Source organism: Gopherus evgoodei, chromosome 1 (assembly GCF_007399415.2).
Source record: "Gopherus evgoodei ecotype Sinaloan lineage chromosome 1, rGopEvg1_v1.p, whole genome shotgun sequence".
Taxonomy (NCBI): Eukaryota; Metazoa; Chordata; order Testudines; family Testudinidae; genus Gopherus; species Gopherus evgoodei.
Window position 1 is genome coordinate 286,339,668 of NC_044322.1, and position 18,804 is coordinate 286,358,471.

The window sequence follows — 18,804 nt, forward strand, 5'->3', positions numbered from 1 at the left end:
TTAAACTGTTTGCAAACATTGTTACTCCCATGCAAATAAATCTGTCTCACTAGTTGTCCTACATTTTTAATTTGAAGAAAAAATGTACATTTGTTAGTTTTTAATGTTCTTCTAAGATGGCACAGCGAGCTGCTGGTGGTCGTGATACTCGTTTTTTGCGTGATGAGATCCGTCAGCTGGAAAAGCAATTGGAACAAAAAGACAGAGAATTAACAGATATCGAAAAGGAGCTAGAAAAAGAGAAGAAAGTTAATGAACAGGTAAGAAATATTTTATTCCTTTGCACAGCTTCTCTCTGAATTCATTACTCATGGGCTAATGTCCCCCACCTGGAATTCAGAAGGGATCCAATGTTGCTGCTGGAATTTCCAGGCCTAAGCTCCATCCTTCAGCTCCGGCCACCAGATTCTTGCCACAGTAAGTGGAACAATTTGGCAGTTCAGTGTCTCCTAACAATTTGTTCAGAAATCTTTACCTTTAAGAGGGTGAATTATGCCCTGACTGTTCTCAGCCAGCCAACCCTGGCAGTAATAAGATATGGGGCTCAAAGTCAAACCAGCATGTCGGGTACTCACCTTGCTCCGAGGAGGTGTGACTCTAACACAGAAAAGCCCAATCAGGAGCATTTTAGGTGAGAGTCTAAGGACAAGGAGAAGGTACACTGCCAGCTCAGGGGCTGAGTCCCTCAAGAGACCTGGACTGAAGGGGGAAAAATCCTGAAAAGATAGAGTGCACCTCCCCCAGGTACAGAAGTGGGTCCTCAATCCCCTGGGGAAAGAAGCAGGCTCTTACTCAATTCCATTTTCTCCCACTATGAGGTGAGGGAATTTCAACAATACTCAGGGTAGGTCCTGCAAACTGCAGAGACTCCAGATGCAAAGAGGCAAAAGCAATTGTGTCCTTCCCAAGACAGAAATTCATATTTTTAATGAACAAGTGGGGTGAAAATCAGGGGTTGAACCTATTCTCATTTGCCTTCCTCTGAGGGAGTGTTTGTGGGGCTTTTCCCATGCACAGAGGCTCTCACAGTGCTCTGTATTTTGTCACTGCTCCTCTCCCACCCTGCAGCATGTCTGGGCCTGCAGGGAAGCTGTCATAAACAGATATATAAGGGTTAACGTCTCTTTCACCTGGAAAGAAGTAATCTGAAACACCTGACCAGAGGACCAATCAGGAAACCAGACTTTTTCAGGTCTGGGTGGAGGGAAGTTTGTGTCTGAGTTCTTTGTCTTGTGCCTATCTCCCTCTCTGCTATGGGAAGGATTTCTCTATTTCCTGCTTTCTAATCTTCTGTTTCCCAGTTGTAAGTACAAAAGATCAGATAGTGATTTATATGTTTTTTTGTATTTTACCTGGAGTGCTTTGAATTGTATTCTTTTTGAATAAGGCTGTTTATTCATATTTCTTTTAAGCAATTAACCCTGTATTTGTCACCTTAATACAGAGAGACCATTTTTATGTCTTTTTCTTTCTTTTTACATAAAGCTTTCTTTTTAAGACCTGTTGGAGTTTTTCTTTAGTGGGGAACTCCAGGGAATTGAGTCTGTGCTCACCAGGGAATTGGTGGGAGGAAGAAGTCAAGGGGAAATCTGTGTGTGTTAGATTTACTGGCCTGACTTTGCATTCCCTCTGGGTGAGGGGGGAAGAGAGATTAGCTCTCGGTACTTCTGTTTTCCAAGGCTGGAAACGGGGAGGGTGGAATCCCTCTGTTTAGATTCACGGAGCTTGTTTCTGTGTATCTCTCCAGGAACACCTGGAGGGGGGAAGGGAAAAGGTTTATTTCCCTTTGTTGTGAGACTCAAGGGATTTGGGTCTTGGGGTCCCCAGGGAAGGTTTGGGGGGACCAGAGTGCCCCAAAACACTCTAATTTTTTGGGTGGTGGCAGCTTTACCAGGTCCAAGCTGATAACTAAGCTTGGAGGTTTTCATGCTAACCCCCATATTTTGGACGCTAAGGTCCAAATCTGGGAATAGGTTATGACAGAAGCCTGTTCCTGTGCAGCCCTACCTCAGGCTGCACACTAATGAGAATTGTGGGTGTCTGGCTTTCAGCCCCAAGGACCATTGCAGTGCCAGGGAAAGCAGCACAGATTTCAGGCAGCTTTGGAATGGGAATTGTGCCTTCTGATCATCCACCATAAACCCTTCCTCTGCCTAGGAAAGAGGCTCAGACTCTGAGCGGCAGGGATAGGCCCACCTTTCTCTCCCCACCGCTCACCTGCTGCACAGGTTGGCTCCAAATTAGGAGCACTTCAGGCAGTCAGTGACTAGGAGAGAGGCACAGGAGGATTGCATTCACATGAACTGCATCTTCATGGGATTACAGAATTGTAAGTGAGAAATGCCCCCAAATGTTCAACGTTATCCTGATTTACTGAGTAAAGCCCTGATTGGTACAGAGTTGTTCCTACAATACTTACTTGAATGCTAGCCAGCATGGGGGAGTAGTCAGGCAGCTTTTCAGATATGTCTATGGAGCCTGTAGCAGCAAGCTTCCCAGCCTGGGTCAACAGCCTTTAGTTTGGGCTACTATACTAAGAATAGGTGTCTAAGACAGCGCTTTATAGCTGTGGCTTGGTCTCTGAAGTCCACTCTGCTCCCTAGGCTTCAGAGCCCAGGCTTCAGTCCAAGCTGCAACATCTCTACAGCTGTTTTTAGTGTGGTAGAGCAAGGCTGAGTCTGTCAACCCAGGCTGAGAGGCTCGCTACTGCGGGTTGTGTAGGCTTGCTCTGAGGCTCTTGGGACATCCAGCAAGCTATTTCCACATTCAAGTTATGTGTACAGTACCCCTCCTCGGCTGTGTGGTCCCCATGCCAGGATGAATAGTGTACTGCCTTCCCCTGGTAAACAGCCAGGGAAATAAGTACAACAAGTACATCACAGACAAACTAAACAAAATCTACAGGACTTCTTCAGGACTTAGTGGCTTTCAAAGAACTCATTAATGTTAATAAAATATTTCCCTTTCAAGCATCATTAAATACATGTTTTCCCAATGATGCCTCCTTTGAAGGCATCATAAAATCCAAATGAGGACACCTATTTAAACCAAATGTTAAACTAAAATCTTTATATAAAACATAGACATTTCATAAATTTGAGGAGCCTAAGGTTGGTGCAACGATAGCTTTGCTACTCAAAAACCAAGTCAGAAAGGGACTTGGGCTGTCAGCCCAAGTCCTGTCATGCACAGGGTTGACAGCCCAGCTCCACCCCCTGCCCCACTTTGCCTCCTGCCCTGCCCTACCTCCAAAGAAAGGATGCCAAGATAGATGTTCACTCAGGGCACCATTTTCTTCAAGGCTGGCCCTGGGATTGAGACAACATTAGAGGGCTTGATTATTCAGCAGCTGAAGAGCTGCATTAAACTGCAGACCAATCAGAACACTGAGATAGGCCAAATTTTTTTTACAATTTAACAGTCAGACACACAGGCACATATTTTCTCCTGAAAATAATGGCCACGTCTTCTGCTTAAAACTGCTAAAAAGTGAAAGTATCTTGAATCTTACATTAAACACTGTTTTACCAGCATTGTTACCTCTGGTATTGAAAAACCACAGTGCATCATATGCTGTGAAGTTTTCAATGAAACCATGCAAGCTGCAGCAACATCTTGAAACTAGACATCCTGAGCATAAAAATCAAAATGTGGATTTTTTTCAAATGCACTGAAGAGGCGACAAAACCAGCCAGGCTTAATGCAGATGGACATTTCCAACAGCAAACGTCCTCGGCTGTGGAGGCCTCTTATGTTGTGTCACTATGAATTGTCCGTGCCAAGAAGCTGCATACAAGAGGTGAGAAGTTTGTTCTGTCAGCGTGCAAAGATGTCTCAATTACGGTTGGCAATGATACTACCAAAAAGCTTAATATGCTTTCTGTGTCAAATGATATTGTGAAGCACAGGATATGTGAGATGTTTGAAGATACCAAAGAACAAATTGTGCACAAAACTAAACATTCTGCTTTCAGTATGTTCAGCCTCGGCTTGATGAAATTACTGATGTTACTAACTGCACGGAATTGATAGTGTTCGTACAATATGTTAATAATGGGGATGTTAAAGATGAATTCTTATTCTGTGAACAATTTGACATCAGCACAGGGCATTTTCAATAAGATGAATGCCTTTTTCGAAAGCAGTGGCAATAAGTGGAAAAACCTTTTTCTATATATGTACTGATGGTGCTCCAGCCATGGTGGGTATGTGGTCTGGCTTTCAGCAGAAGGTAAAGTGCATGTCACCTAGTGTGATTGTCACTCGTGGAATCCATTGTCAAGTCCTAGCTGCAAAGATATTGCCAATGTGCTTTAATACTATGGTGGATGTTGTATGCTTTGAATAGTCGTCTTTTTCAAAAGCTCCGCAAAGAAATGCATGGTGAATACAAATTTTTGCTTTTCCACACTCAAGTCCGATGGCTTTCTAGGGGATGTATATTAAAGTGTGTTTTTATAGTTCCTGAAGAGATGGAGGAGTTTTTCCTGGAAAAAGAGAAACAAGAGCTGAACAAAATGTTCAGAGTTAAGAAATGGCTTCTCTGCTTAGCATACCTAGTCAATATCTTTGATACCCTTAATGACCCTCCATCTGTCACCTCAGGGGAAATGTTCAATGTTAATAGACCTGACTAATAAAATCAGAGTCTTCCAGATGAAGTTGGATCTGTGGCGCAGTAATTTGGACGCAGACAGATATGTCATGTTTGTAACACTTTCCTCATTCAGCGAGGAGGAGGAAGTCAATATTAATAGTGCTCTCAAGCCAGCTATTAGTGAACATCTGAACATCTACTTTCCAGCGCTACCAGAAGCACTTCATTCCCTGGTGAAGAACCCTTTCAGTGTGATGGCTGAGAGGGAACAGATTATCAACATGATCAATGATGACAAAGTGAAGGCAAAATTCACACAGCTGCCTCCAAACCAGTTCTGGTGTTCAGTTGCAAGTGAATACTCACTGGTGGCTGAAATGGCCCTGAGAGGAGTTCTGCCATTCCCCACTATATATAAACACGAGAGTGGATTCTGTACTCTTCTCACAATAAAGATGAAATCCCGAAACCGATTTGATGTAAAGGATGATATCAGGTGTGCCTTTTCTAGCACAACACCAAGAATAAAACTTCTTGTCTTAAATAAACAGCATCGTCCATGTCACTGATTTTCTTGATGCTTATGATGATGCTTATGGTGATTAATTGCTGTCAAGTATTAAAATGAAATTCTACTTAACAGTAACTTAAAAATAACTTTTCTGCTTCTAACATTAATTCAATAAAAATGGGTTTTAGTCTTAATTTAAAAGCAGTGAGAAAAAGTATATTCATTTTAAACAATAGGGTTATACATTTAGAATTTAAGATGGTGTTTGTTTTTAATTTGGGGGGGGGGGAGTTGCACTCAGAGGCTTGCTGTGTGAAAGGGGTCTCCAATACAAAAAGTTGGCGAACCAGTCCATAAGCCATAACACTGATGACACGGTGCACATCAATTTCAAAGCCCTCAGCTATCACCGTTCAAACCAAAGGTTTTTTGTATACTTTGCAAGGAAAACCTACTCTATGGCAAATGAATGGCTCATGGACTTGGGATGTGATTTTTGCTTTGAGTGAGACATCTTGGGCTCTGTCTTGGTCAAGGCCTTGATATGATTTGTAACAAGCAATGGGTTTTAACTTGGTGATCAAAAGGAAGCCATGTTACATCCACGAATTGCCATCATTTATCCTAAATGGCTATCAGATGAATGCAAACTTCCGGGGGGGGGGCTAGTGCAGGGAAACAGAGAAATTATCAGATGAGATTGCAAAAACACCTCAACACTCGCTCTCAAAGCCAGCATAGCAATCTGTTGCTTGCTACCAGCCCAAAGGGCATCCAAAAAGGGGCTATTACCATGGAAGAGGGAAAAATATGAATCAGAAATTCCAAGGAAACTGTGACGTGATCCACGGGGTGCAGCATCAGACTGTGGGACCGCTGTGGCCCCTTAACTCTCCAGGCTGGGCTGTCTCTCACAATGCTTTGCTAGTGACAAGCAGCAAACCCCTCCAGGCACTGTTATCACTCAGCATAACTGCATGTGGAGCCCCACATCCAGCTAGATTGCATGAATGCTCCTAGAGCCACTCATGAATCACACAGAGAAAGATACCAGCCAAATCCCCTCAGCTTCCAACTTTGTACCTCAGGAATATACTGTCTTGCACTGCTGAAGACCCTTTATTGAGCAATGTAAGTTTATTATTTGGGTCACCCTTTCATCAATGGAAAGTAGATATATACCAGCCTTTGTGACCTGAGCAGATTTACCAAACAGTAAAATAAGTTTATTGATTGATTCCAAAAGATAGATTTTTAAGTGATTAAAGGTGATAGACAAAAAGTCAGAGTGATTACCAAAATAAAATAAAATATATAAGCACGCAGTCTAAACCTTAACTCTTATCACACTAGAAAGTATTTAGATGAAGCAATGTTCTCACCCCACTGGATCTTACAATCCTTAATATACAGGTTTATCTCTTAAACCTGGGCCAGTCTCCTCTGTTGAAGTCTTCAGTTTTCTGAGCATTCTTGTTGCTTGCAGTGTAGGTAGCGGGAGGAGAAAAGGAAAAGCATGGGGCCACTGTGTTCAGTTTTATACCCTTAGTCCATGTGCTTGGAGAACACAAGTCCAAGCATGTCTGTTTGGCATTGCTGAGTCACCAGGCTAGATTGAGCAATTCCTCTGGTGTGGCCTTGTTCAAGTGAATCATTGAATTTTACCCCTTGCAAGACAATGGCTGTTGATGGTTGTTTGAGACCTGCGTGGGTGTTGGTTAGTTCCCTGGTCCTTGTCTCTGGGGATCTAATATCTGGATGATTCCAGCCTAGCTTGCTGGGGATATCACAGTGTAGCCAGGAAACTTTGTGTCCTGGAAAAAAATGAGTCTCCAACCAAGAGAGGTGACGGCTGAGAAGCCAAGAGCCTAGAGTGGGTGCCCTCGAGCAACCAAGTGGGGGAGAATAGAGGTGAATTTTCCTGAACTATGACAGTAAGTGCAAATAACATGTGGAAAGCCAACCCAATTTTCAGTCTAGATCCTTGCATATTTACTATGGAAGCAAGCATTCAAGATTTCCAAAATCTAATTGAATACATCGTTTTAGTTCATTTGGACACCTCTGTTAGGGTGTATCCTAAAAAATACATCCTATACCTAGCTATAGGAATTTGTACCAGTTGTACATCAAGTCCCCAATACTGTCTATGATGCAACCAGTACCAGCCGCATCAGTAGAAGGTGCAAGAAACTATATAGTGGGCAATTATGATACTTTCAGAAGTTTTCCCCTTCTTGCCATTAGGGGTTTGCTTATGTTTGAGGCATGAGTGTCTATATGACTTCCAAAACTAGGGGTCCAAAACAAAAGGTCAAAGCTTCTCCATGGCAATGGAAATAATGTCCTGGGTAGAGAAGAATCTGCTACCTTTCCAGAGAGTTCACCTAAAATATACAGAAAAGAAAAAAATGGAGAGTTTTGGTGGTCCTCCTAGTGCTCTAGCTCTAGTGCTCTAGTGGCCCAGAAGAAACTTTAGACATGCCAGATAGCAACGACCCCACATTGTACCTGCAGAAAACACCAGACCTCTTGAAGCAGGGATTCCTTCTTTAAGATTGGGAATATCTGCATTTAACAGCATGGGTATCAGAAGAGAAGTGTAGTTCAGCGTGGATTTTCCATTAACTTCTAATACAGTTTGGTATCCAGACAGAACTCAACCAGAATAATTAATTGATCTGGTCAAATTTATGTTTCTGGTACGAGGGGAAACAGAAAGCTCTTTGGGGTAGTGTTTGCACTGTGCCCGGCATAATGCTGCCCTTGCCACTAGATGTTATTGTGATGCAAATAATAATCCCAAAGTTCTGGTGATTTTAGCTTTATTAGAGTTTCTCCAGGAGGTTTGGTTGAAGTTCTACTTGTAAAAGAGGATACCAGCCATACTGGCATTTTGTAAACTCCATCTTGTCAGGTGCCAAGTTTAATCACAGTGCCAAATGAGACATGCCTTTCCTGGTCTTCATCATCACCATTGCCTCTGAATGGCAACTTTTGGAATTAGTTCCCATATCCATAGAAGACCTTTGTCATAAGGAAAAGGTTATTTTTATAGCTCCAAAAACCTTTCTGTTCAAGGTAAGTTCCTCTCTCCACGATTCCTGGGAAATAGTTCTTCCATCACTTTGTTTGAACCCTGGAAGCTTGTGCAACCAATGGGCATTCCTAGAGCTCTAAAGATATAGCTCCAGCATATGGTTCATCTTATTCTATCCAAAATGCCAAGGGCTAGAGGTTGCTGCAGGCAAGATGTAAAAATCCTGGATCAATTGTTAGGCATATGGGAAACTATTCATAGAAGTCCCTAAAGGCACTCAGGGAAAAGTGTGTGAGCCACATCGCAGGAAGATTTACAAAGTAAGTTTTCTTTCCTCTGCAGCCTTTGGTAGGAAGATGCTACTACTTTGGTTCCCACGCAGCTCCTTTAGTTTATAAAGCTCTTGCTTTGTATTGGGGGACCTTCCTTTCCTGCATATTATTCTACTATAATAATTAAACTGCTTCTCCTTTCCCTCCTTATTACTGGGATTCCCTGCTTGCTATTTCCCATGAGTAATAAATGAGGAGAGAAGCTGTACAACAGAGTGAGAAATTTCTTGCCTGATAATTTTCTTTCTATTAGCAGCTTCTCTCTGAATTTCATCCAATTTAATAATCTGGTAATTTACCAGAATATAATTGAAATTTTTCTCTAAAGGAAGAATTAGTCATATATTGTCTTAAGGGTGTAGTTGCCTTCATGCTAATAATTGTTTGCTGGAATGTTTCTATGATGGTGAAGAACTCTTCTGGTGGCCTGAGCTGAAGGGTGAAGCTTAGACCTCAAGTCTCCCACAACAACATTGGACCACCTGTGAATTCCACAGGTGGAGGGCATTAGTCCATGAGTAATTAATTTGGAGAGAAGCTGGTAATAGAGAGAAAATGATCAGGTAAGAAATTTCTCAATCCAACATCTCTAAAGCTATCATGCATACTTTACTAGAAGAGCATTCTGAGAATGGTCTTTGAAGTGAAATGCGTTGATGATATGGGACCACAGCGCACACTTTTTTTTGTTTGTATGTATAAAGTTTTATTTTTTGTAATAGATGGTGATAAAAAATGAACTGGAGTAGAATTATTTGCATTATGTCTTGTTTTCTGATTGTCATACACTTTTATATTGTTATCTTAATAAAGTTTATTTTTGAGTCCACATGAAGTAGGGGAACATGAATGGTGTGGGGTTTGAGAACTCCTGAATTCTAATACTAGTTTTGTCACTGATTCACTTTTGTGACCTTTAATCTGTGTGTCTCTTTCTCTACATGTAAAATTGGATAATGATATCACCTATCTTACAGGGCTGCTGTGATGGTTAAAGTATTTATGGTGCTTTAAAATTGTAAAAGCATTATATAAATGATACATTTAATTGTAGAAAATCGAAATGAGTTTTAGATGGCCTTTAGTCCTTATGTATGTAGTTGTGTGGTTTGTGCCAGCACCACTTAGTCTCCTGAGGAATTCTAAACTAAAGACCAAATGAAGTACCTCCCATTATCTTCTCCAGTATGTATCCAAGGGTAGAACTTGGCTCTGAGATTCCATAACATATGACAGTTAAGCAATTTAAAATATATATATATAATATCACTATTCCTGTCATTTTAGCTTGCTCTTCGAAATGAGGATGCAGAAAATGAAAACAGCAAGTTAAGAAGAGAGGTTAGTAGAAAAATATTGTTCATATAATACCTATCCAATTAATGTATTTCATGTATGTTTCTCTTGAATTTTTGACGCGACAGTCTAATTTTATTTTGGCACATTTATCAGGTACTGGAACTAGGGGAATGTTAAGTTCTAAGTAACCAGATTTTAAGAATCTCCTTTAAAAGAAGTACATATTTGGTGAAACTTGACTCTTTGAGGGTACGAATTGCATCTGTGTTCGAATTTGCATAGCCCATAACACAATGGGGTCATTATTTTGACTGAGCCTCTGAACTCAACTGTAATAAAAATATGAAATAATAAAAATCTTTTTGTAGAGTCATAATATAAAATAATGTGTTATTTAAATATACTCCGTTACTTTAGATGCCAAAATGAAGTAAAATAATGGCTAGGTTGATCTCTTAAGAGTGGATTTATTTAGTGATACTCAAAGGGTATTTTAGGCAACTGGACACTTTTCTTTTCTTGTGTGTGGGAACTTTTGCAGTTTCCCCCCCTCTCTTTTTCTAACATTCATCCTTCAGTTAGGTCCTCTTTCAGGCCACAGCTAACAAGATGCACTTTTTCCATTACTGCCTTTGGGGCCCGGCTCCTTTCTCATGTCACTGGTTGTAGTATTCTATATTCCTGTTGACTGGCTGTGTGAAATTTCACTTGTCTGCCTTTTAGAGCAAGTTTTAAAGGACATACAAAAGAATCTTACAAACTTTTTTAGTTTGTGGTATTTTTTCTGTCTGCTGAGAAATTTTCAGATCGTGAACTTTCAGTAAGTTTGAGATTTTTGAAAGCTAATTTTTCCCTTCCTTATCAAAACTGATGTTTCACCTATTTAAGTTTAGAAGCTATGTGCTTGGTAGTCTTTTAATTTCTAGTATATAGTTCTATTATTCTTTGTTAATGTATATAAAGCTATGCATTTTTTAACATTTTCTCATTTTGCTCATCTATTTTTTAAAAATGTATTATTTCTAATTCTGTGTTGCTCTTCATCTCCTTTATTACTTTGTTCTGTCCTTTTTAATTTGGAGAAAAAACGAATAAAGAAAAAGGTGAGGATTCAAGGTATTCAAAAGTGTACTGTAGGAATTTGAATGAGCTTTTACTATCTTAAGTGTGTGTGGTAGCTTTCTAGAAAAATAGTATTTTCAACCTCGAAGTTTTACTAATTCTTTATTTTGGGGCTTCTTTGTATGCAGAATGAACAACTTCGCCAGGATGTAATTGACTACCAACGACAAATAGATTCACAAAAGGAAATGCATATGTCACGTAGAGGAGATGAGTCCGATTACAGATCTCAATTATCCAAAAAGAACTTTGAGCTTGTCCAATATCTGGATGAAATTCAGGTAAAGTTTATGGATGCTTAATCAATTTAGTACAATGATAATGATACCAATTTATTGTCATTTGGCATAACCTTTCAGTGCCTAACAGACTTAGCTGGATTTCAAGGGGTCATCTAGAGGTGAAAAACTGTATCCCATTACTAATCCCCTAAACCTTCCAGACCCTGCATTTAGTACAAGTTATATACTAACAGAAGATTTGAAATACCAAACCGTATATTTTTAAAAGTAACTTTTTCTCTAACTTTGTAGAGTTTGACCGAAACTAATGAGAAATTAGAAGCTCAAAACCAGGAAATGAGGAAGAACTTGGAAGAATCAGTGCAGGAAATGGAGAAGATGACTGATGAGTATAACAAAATGAAACTTATCGTGCAGCAGTCTGATATTGTTATGGACCAATTAAGAAAGGAAAAGGAACAGTATAAGTTTCAGGTAACACTGCTCTACAGCTAAAATGCTTCTGAAATAAATGTAGTCCAACTTTACTAATTCTGGGTCACTGAGAATGAAAATGATGCTTAAAATTGTTGACTGGCTCTAGTTTTCAAGATATGCCATTGGGTCAGTATATACGACCCTTGACTTGCGAATGGTGGAGGATAAGTGAGTTATAAAGGGAAGGGATCTCAGTTTAAACCAGAAATGACTAAAATACATCTTTGACTGGATCTATGAATAAATCTATGACTGGGTTTGGACAGTACTTGCTTTTTAGGCAAAACAATGAATGGTGCAATCTGAAGCTGGTATTGCGTCATACATGATGTGACTTGCATCATGTTATTCCTAGAAGTCATGAATGATGCAATCATAACGAAGCTTACATCACTCTGCTGAACAAATTGCCCTATATCAGCTCTAGAAATCATACAGTGTTGTGCTCTCTTTTTTGTCAGTGTTTGATTTTGCAAAGGGACATATTTCTGTTTAGCCAAAGTGAGCAGAGATGCCTCGTACTTGTGTGAACAGTGCAGATAACTTTGCTATGTTTGTGGTGAAGTGACTTTTGCATCACAAAAGCGCAGTATAACTACTATGGTTAAGAAAGCCTATCACCTTTCTTTTGGCTGCAAAATTGGAGATCAGGACAAGAGGTGGGCCCCACACATATGCTGCAACACTTGTGCAACAAATCTTCGCCAGTGGTTGAACAGGAAAAGGAAATCTATGCCTTTTGCAGTGCCAATGATTTGGAGAGAGCCAACAGATCATACCAGCAATTGTTACTTCTGCATGGTGCCTCCAGCTGGGAAAGGTGTGTCAAAGAAGAAAAAGTGGACTGTGCATTATCCAAACATTCCATCAGCTATACGCCCAGTACCCCACGGAGAAGGAGTGCCGGTTCCTAATGCACCAGAATCATTCTCACTTGAGTCAGACAAGGAAGAGGAAGAGGATGAAACTTCTGGTCCTGAACCATCAGTGTCACAGGACCCACATTTTCTCCCATCCTCCTCCTCTGAACCACATTTCATAACACATGGTGAACTGAATGACCTTGTCAGGGATTTGGAACTACCCAAGAGTAAGGCAGAGCTGTTGGCCTCCAGACTACAGCAGTGGAATCTCCTGGCAGGCTATCAGGGCAAATGGAGCCCATCAATGCTTGCAGACTATTGCTGGACAGTGACAAGAGATGCTCCATTTAATGAATACAAGAGACAAGCCAAGAAGCACCGAGTAGACACTGAATAGGACTAAACTATGTACAGACTAGTTTTTTGCCTTTTGTTTCATAATACATTTTATTTATATAACCCTTTTGCTGATTTTTAAAGTGTTACATAAACAGGACAGGTGAAATATTATCATGTAAAGCAACCATAAACACAGGCAAAGACCTAGATTTACAATTTATGATTAAAACTCTACTATCTACACAATATACATAGACATAAAATGTAAAAGCCTAAATATCTTAGAAACAATAGCCAATCAGTTGTTTTAATTGTCATATTTGAATTCAGCACATCAAAATACATAATAAATATCATATTTTATCTCTGAAGCAGACGACTTCTCAAAAATTATAGACCAGTGTAATAAATGGCTTGTCCATTATTGAAGGGTATGTACTTTTCTGGACAATGCTGCATAGTGGCAATTTGCCTTAAACCTAAGGCACAATATTTTTAATGTTTTAAAAATGTTCTGTTTATTTTATCCAACTCCAAATAAGAAAAAATACTACTTTCCTTAACCAAAAAAAAAAATTGTTCTTGACTAGAGAGCTAATTTGAAACCCAGCACAAATGTTAAGAACTTAATTATAAATCTTAGAAAAAAGGCTTCATATAAAATGTTAGCATTCCTCTTACTATAGCACAAGTTCGTATTACTGCTATAGCATTAATGTAATAAGTGAATTTACAAGTGTGTGTTTGTGTGTGTGTGTAGTATAATATGTGTAAATTTTTATGAATTAATCAGTGTCAATTTACAGATACAGGAACTAACAGACCAACTTAAAGCAAAAAATGAAGAAGATGATCCCCTCATGGCAGCTGTAAATGCAAAAGTTGAAGAATGGAAGGTACTTTATAGTCGTTTCTGATTGCATGTTACCTTTAGAAATTATTTTATGTATCTCTCCTTATTATGTTGCGTATGTTCCTTGCAGAGAATCTTGGCTTCTAAAGATGATGAAATCATAGAATATCAGCAGATGTTGTTGAACTTGAGAGAAAAACTGAAAATGGCCCAACTTGATGCAGACAAAAACAACGTTATGGCACTCCAGCAGGTACTGTCTATGCCAACATGCATGTATCATAACCTCTCTTTTAAATAATTGCCTGTACAAGTCCATGTGCCAAACACTATGTCATTGGGCAGTTGAGAGTCTGTTTCAGGCCTATGCAAAGGCTTACTTTCTTTCAAGTGTCCTTATTTTAGTCCCTTATTTTAGTCTGCATGTTCCACACAAATTTGGTGTCCTTGCACTTTTGTGTAGAAAATTATTTACATCAGAAATAAGGAATTGTAAAATGATATGTAACTGTGTCAATCTCTTACCTTTCAGCTGAAATGTGTCTGGTTTGATTTCTGCCAAAGACTGAACTTTTGTTTCTTCATAGTTTTTATCAAATCAGTTCGGCTGTTGTTCTTGAAACTTTCCTGTTTTACAGTCTTTCTGTGATTTTCTTTTGAACTGTTCTCCTTTCTGGTCTGACTTCTTTCACTCAGCATAGAGAAATACATCAGACTCTCTATGCAGCTTCTTAAGCTGCACATGCATGCACAGAATCTGTAGAATAGTGGCATACTGTTAAGAGCTCACAGTGCATATATGCAACTAGATTGTACAGAGTACATTTTTATTTTTTAAACCTCTAACTTTGAGAAATCCCAACCAAATTTTCACTAACCCTCTGAAAGACTCATGCATCCAGGAACACAGGAATTGCCCTACAGGCCAGTGGTCTGTTTAGTCCAGAATCTTGTCTCTGTCAGTAGCCAGCACCACATGCTTATGAGGAATTTGCAAGAAAGACCCCAATCTTGCCAACATACATATGCTTAACTTAAAGTTTGCACGTTGGTCCACTGAAGTTGATGATATATCTCAAAACAGCTCAATAAATATGTATTTAAAGGATATTGCTTTACGTACTATTTTTACAAGGTTATATTAATTGTATATTTTACTTTTGACTATTTTTCTTTTATTTTTACTGCTTTGCCTTTATATACCCACTACTAGATAATATCTGAACTTTATGTTGTAAGTATTACTGTTTCTTTAATTGTTTCTTTCAGATTTTTTTTATCAACTGTTCTACATCTTTTCATTTTCTTTCTATTCAAAGTAGTAAGTTACTCTGTGTTAGCAGTATTAAATGTTAATTACTTTTCTAACATAATTGCATTTTTGTAGGGGGTGCAAGAACGAGACAGTCAGATCAAGTTGCTCACTGAGCAAGTTGAACAATATACAAAAGAAATGGAAAAAAACGCATTGATTATTGAGGATTTGAAAAATGAACTCCAAAAAGATAAAGGTAATTTGGTATTTTTATTTAAATACACAGTGGCAACTTATAATGAGCATTTTTTAAAACTTTACATTGTTTTCTGTATTTTTAAAGAATATGAATTACATTTATTCTCTTACTGATTCACTGTTTCCATCTGACAAACATTGGGGACTGACTTTCAGTGTGTGGATGTGATCAAATTAATTGTTTATAGCTATTGAAGTATCTGGTATTAAAGTCTGTTTTATAAATACTTGTCATATTTCTTCAAGTTCTGTAGATTTATGTAAGTTTCACTCAGAAATATGCAGTTACATCTTCTGTGGCATAGTTATATGTACAAACAGTAATACATTGCCTACATACCAATTACAAAAGTAGATACGGTAATTTAACTGTGACTCTGTGATAAATTAACTTAAAAAGAGTACGTTAAATTCAGATACAAGTTGCAGCAAGAGACCATTTATTAGAGCTCCAGAAGCAAAGAAATGTAGCTGGGCTCTGATTCTGCATAGATTTAGGCCTTATTTATCTCCATAGGGAAGTTATAAGAGTATATGGTGTGAATTTAGACTGCTATAATTATACTGGTATAATACCCCTTGTGGACACAGTTATTCTGGTATAAAAATGCTTCTTTCAGGTTTAATTTATATCACTTTGGAAGCAGTTTAAGGTGAGCTGGGGGAAAAATATTTTTTGTTCTGGAATAAGAGTGTCTATGTAGGGGAGTTATACTAGTGTACATGTAACAGTTTAACTACACTAGTATAATTATACCACTATAACTGAATATATTTCCCATGTAGTCAAGCCCTTACATATGTGATTAACTTCATTTACTGCTCCAAAACGTCTGTTAGTCTATAAGGTGCCACAGGATTCTTTGCTGCTTTTACAAATCCAGACTAACATAGCTACCCCCTGATACTTCATTTACTGTGAGCACTCCTATCTGCTTCAGTGGAAGTAATCAGAATGCATAAGATTAAACATATACATAAGTCTTTTCAGGATCAGGGTCTTAATATATAAAGTCTTTCTTACACACATGAAGAGTTCTAAATATGTGAGTTGTGCCATTGAACTCAAATGGAATGCTATTGTCCATTATATGAACTGACTTCACATAAGTTGCCTTAATAGTTGCTTGTAAAAATAAAAAGGCCATAATATAAACTGCTGTAAAACTGTTTATTTCAGAATGAAGTTAAAAGATTTGTGAAAACCAAAACTCAAATACAAAATAATAATTTACTTGTGGCGACTTTTCTAGATTTCAATCAAAGCAAAGTGAAAGCACTCAGTTACTTCATATCAGAAATGGCTTAATGTTTTAATCATTGAAAATATAACAGCAAAATTGGCTTTTCTTTCCAGGTCTCTCATCTCTTGCTCAGCAGAATCGTATTGGAGAAATACAGGAAAAATTACAGCTGCTGGAACAGAGAACTAAAGAGGCTGAGAGAGTGGCAGAATTAGCAGAGTCTGATGCTAGGGAAAAGGACAAAGAACTCATTGAGGTTCTGAAGCGAATGAGAGACTATGAAACGGTACACAGTTTATTTGATAAAATGAAAAGAGCAGTTTTTGACTATATCTTCAACAGATCTTTTTTTTGTTTGCAGTTTTCCCATTTACTGTGTTCTAGCTGAAAAATAAAACAAAAACAAATGTCAAATGAACAACTTCCCACATTGTTTTTTCTCTCATTCTTATGCATTCCTTGATCTTGTTGTAAATGGTAGATGAGTGAATTGAGTCTTGAGTTAAGCTATATTTGGCAAGGTATATGAAACTTCTATTTGAGCATCCAGAATAGTTGTCTTGAGACAACAGAAGATGGATAGCCAAGATGAGGAGCTTTTAAAGGGTCAACAGTTAAGCTAGTATCAGAACTCCATCTTGTAAACAGTGGGAAAAGCATTTCTGAAAATTACTGGCAGCACCAAATAAAAAAATGTTTGTCACAGAAGTAAGAGGAATGACAAGATACCATTTTTAGATAATCACTTTCCTGATCCTAACTGTGCTTTAAATTTTTACGTTCCTAAAATATTCTGCAAATTTGGGCCATGATTCTTTGCAGAGATCTATGTATGTGTGGCGCTCATTGCAGGATGAGGGACTTAGCATGTGTATGTTACACATATACATCTCAGGGTAAAGAAAAAGATGCAGTTCCTTTCCATTGCATTGAATTGTATTGTTTGTTAAATAGTAAACATCACATTGTCGGATGATATCTGATTATCAGTGATAAGCTTTAAGTTTTGTTTTTTTAGCCATACTTGTGAAAGGGTGATCACATGACAATTCTGTTTGACAATGCAACAAAAGCTTTTTGTTTACCATATTTTGAAAATAAAAAAAGGACCTTTTTATGGCAACATTTTTTAGGGTTGCAGAATATTCATGCAAAAGTACTTTTTTTAAATGTGCGCTGGTATCAGTACTTCAGACTCTGCAGAGAGGCATGTGTATTTCTCCGAGGTAGTGGATTTTTTCAAATAACTCAATGTTCTGAATAAGTTTATTGTGAAACATTGAACAAGTATGGTTAACGTTTACTTTGAGCAAAAAACACCTTTGATTGTGTTTATGCTCATTTAACTTTTCACTGCAAACACTGTTTGGAATAGCAATATGTCATAAGCAAACTTTTTTAATTATTAAATAACCCTTATATTTTCATTGATAAAATTAAAAAAAGGACACTTCAGATTTCCAAAAGAAGATATCTGGACCCAAGGACATTGTGTAAAATCTGTATGTATGGTCTTTGACAAAGGTATGCTGGAATTCAGTAAAACTACATGCATTGTCATGGTGACACTACTTACAAACACTTGTCATGTGCCAATTTTGATCAAAAATTTAAAAAAGGAGAGAGACATAAAGTATTGTAAATTAAGACTTCTATTTTAATTACAAAGTGCTATTTTCCATGATCAGAAAAATTATTATGCTTGCTCTTCAGTGGACTTTGGATCAGGCCTTTCAAGGGGGTGGACTACTTCAACTTAATCCTATAATGTTCTTTCAAAAGAATCCCTCCACTTACTCGTAACCTTCTTCTTGCCTGTCATGAGTCTTTAATTTTAGTATAATGTTTGGACAATTTACGAAGTCCTTTTAAATTCACCTTTGGGACTATTTCAGGGGATATATGGTTTGGAAGATGCTATTGCTGAAATAAAGGATTTAAAAAAGCAGATTAAAATAAGAGATCATGAAACTGAAGGATTGATTAAGGAAGTGAACAAACTTGGACTTAAAATCAATGATTTTCTTGATGAAAATGAAGACCTCAGGGAACGCTTAGGTATGTCATTTATGAACTTTTACAAAGATTTCACTGTGCCATAGTGTGCAAATAATGTTATATTTATGCAAATAGCTTACCTTACTGTAATACAGTGTGTGTAAATTATTTTATTTGTCTTACTAAAAATGAAGTGATGAATTTATTTCTTTATTTATTAGGAAGAAGTTATTAGCTGTAGGATTGTTCATGAACAAATGTGGTCAGTAAGCTGCTCTTGACAGAGCTACATTTCTCTCTCCCCCTGCCCCCCACACTTCCCTCCAGAAGAACAAGAAGAAGTAGTGTTTGCAACCTGCATTTTTATTTCCATG

General features: G+C 38.1%; 1 protein-coding gene across 4 annotated transcripts in view; it reads left to right on the forward strand.

The window, feature by feature from the left end:
- Nucleotides 1-18,804, forward strand: part of CEP290 (centrosomal protein 290) — a 118,961-nt gene that overhangs the window by 25,068 nt on the left and 75,089 nt on the right. For all 4 annotated transcript variants that reach the window (XM_030548587.1, XM_030548586.1, XM_030548588.1 and 1 more), the window contains 9 exons: nucleotides 117-260; nucleotides 9,768-9,821; nucleotides 11,030-11,182; nucleotides 11,435-11,617; nucleotides 13,629-13,718; nucleotides 13,806-13,928; nucleotides 15,063-15,186; nucleotides 16,546-16,718; nucleotides 18,328-18,490. In XM_030548587.1, the coding sequence (XP_030404447.1) occupies nucleotides 117-260; nucleotides 9,768-9,821; nucleotides 11,030-11,182; nucleotides 11,435-11,617; nucleotides 13,629-13,718; nucleotides 13,806-13,928; nucleotides 15,063-15,186; nucleotides 16,546-16,718; nucleotides 18,328-18,490 (1,207 nt within the window). The remainder of the gene's footprint in view (nucleotides 1-116; nucleotides 261-9,767; nucleotides 9,822-11,029; nucleotides 11,183-11,434; nucleotides 11,618-13,628; nucleotides 13,719-13,805; nucleotides 13,929-15,062; nucleotides 15,187-16,545; nucleotides 16,719-18,327; nucleotides 18,491-18,804) is intronic.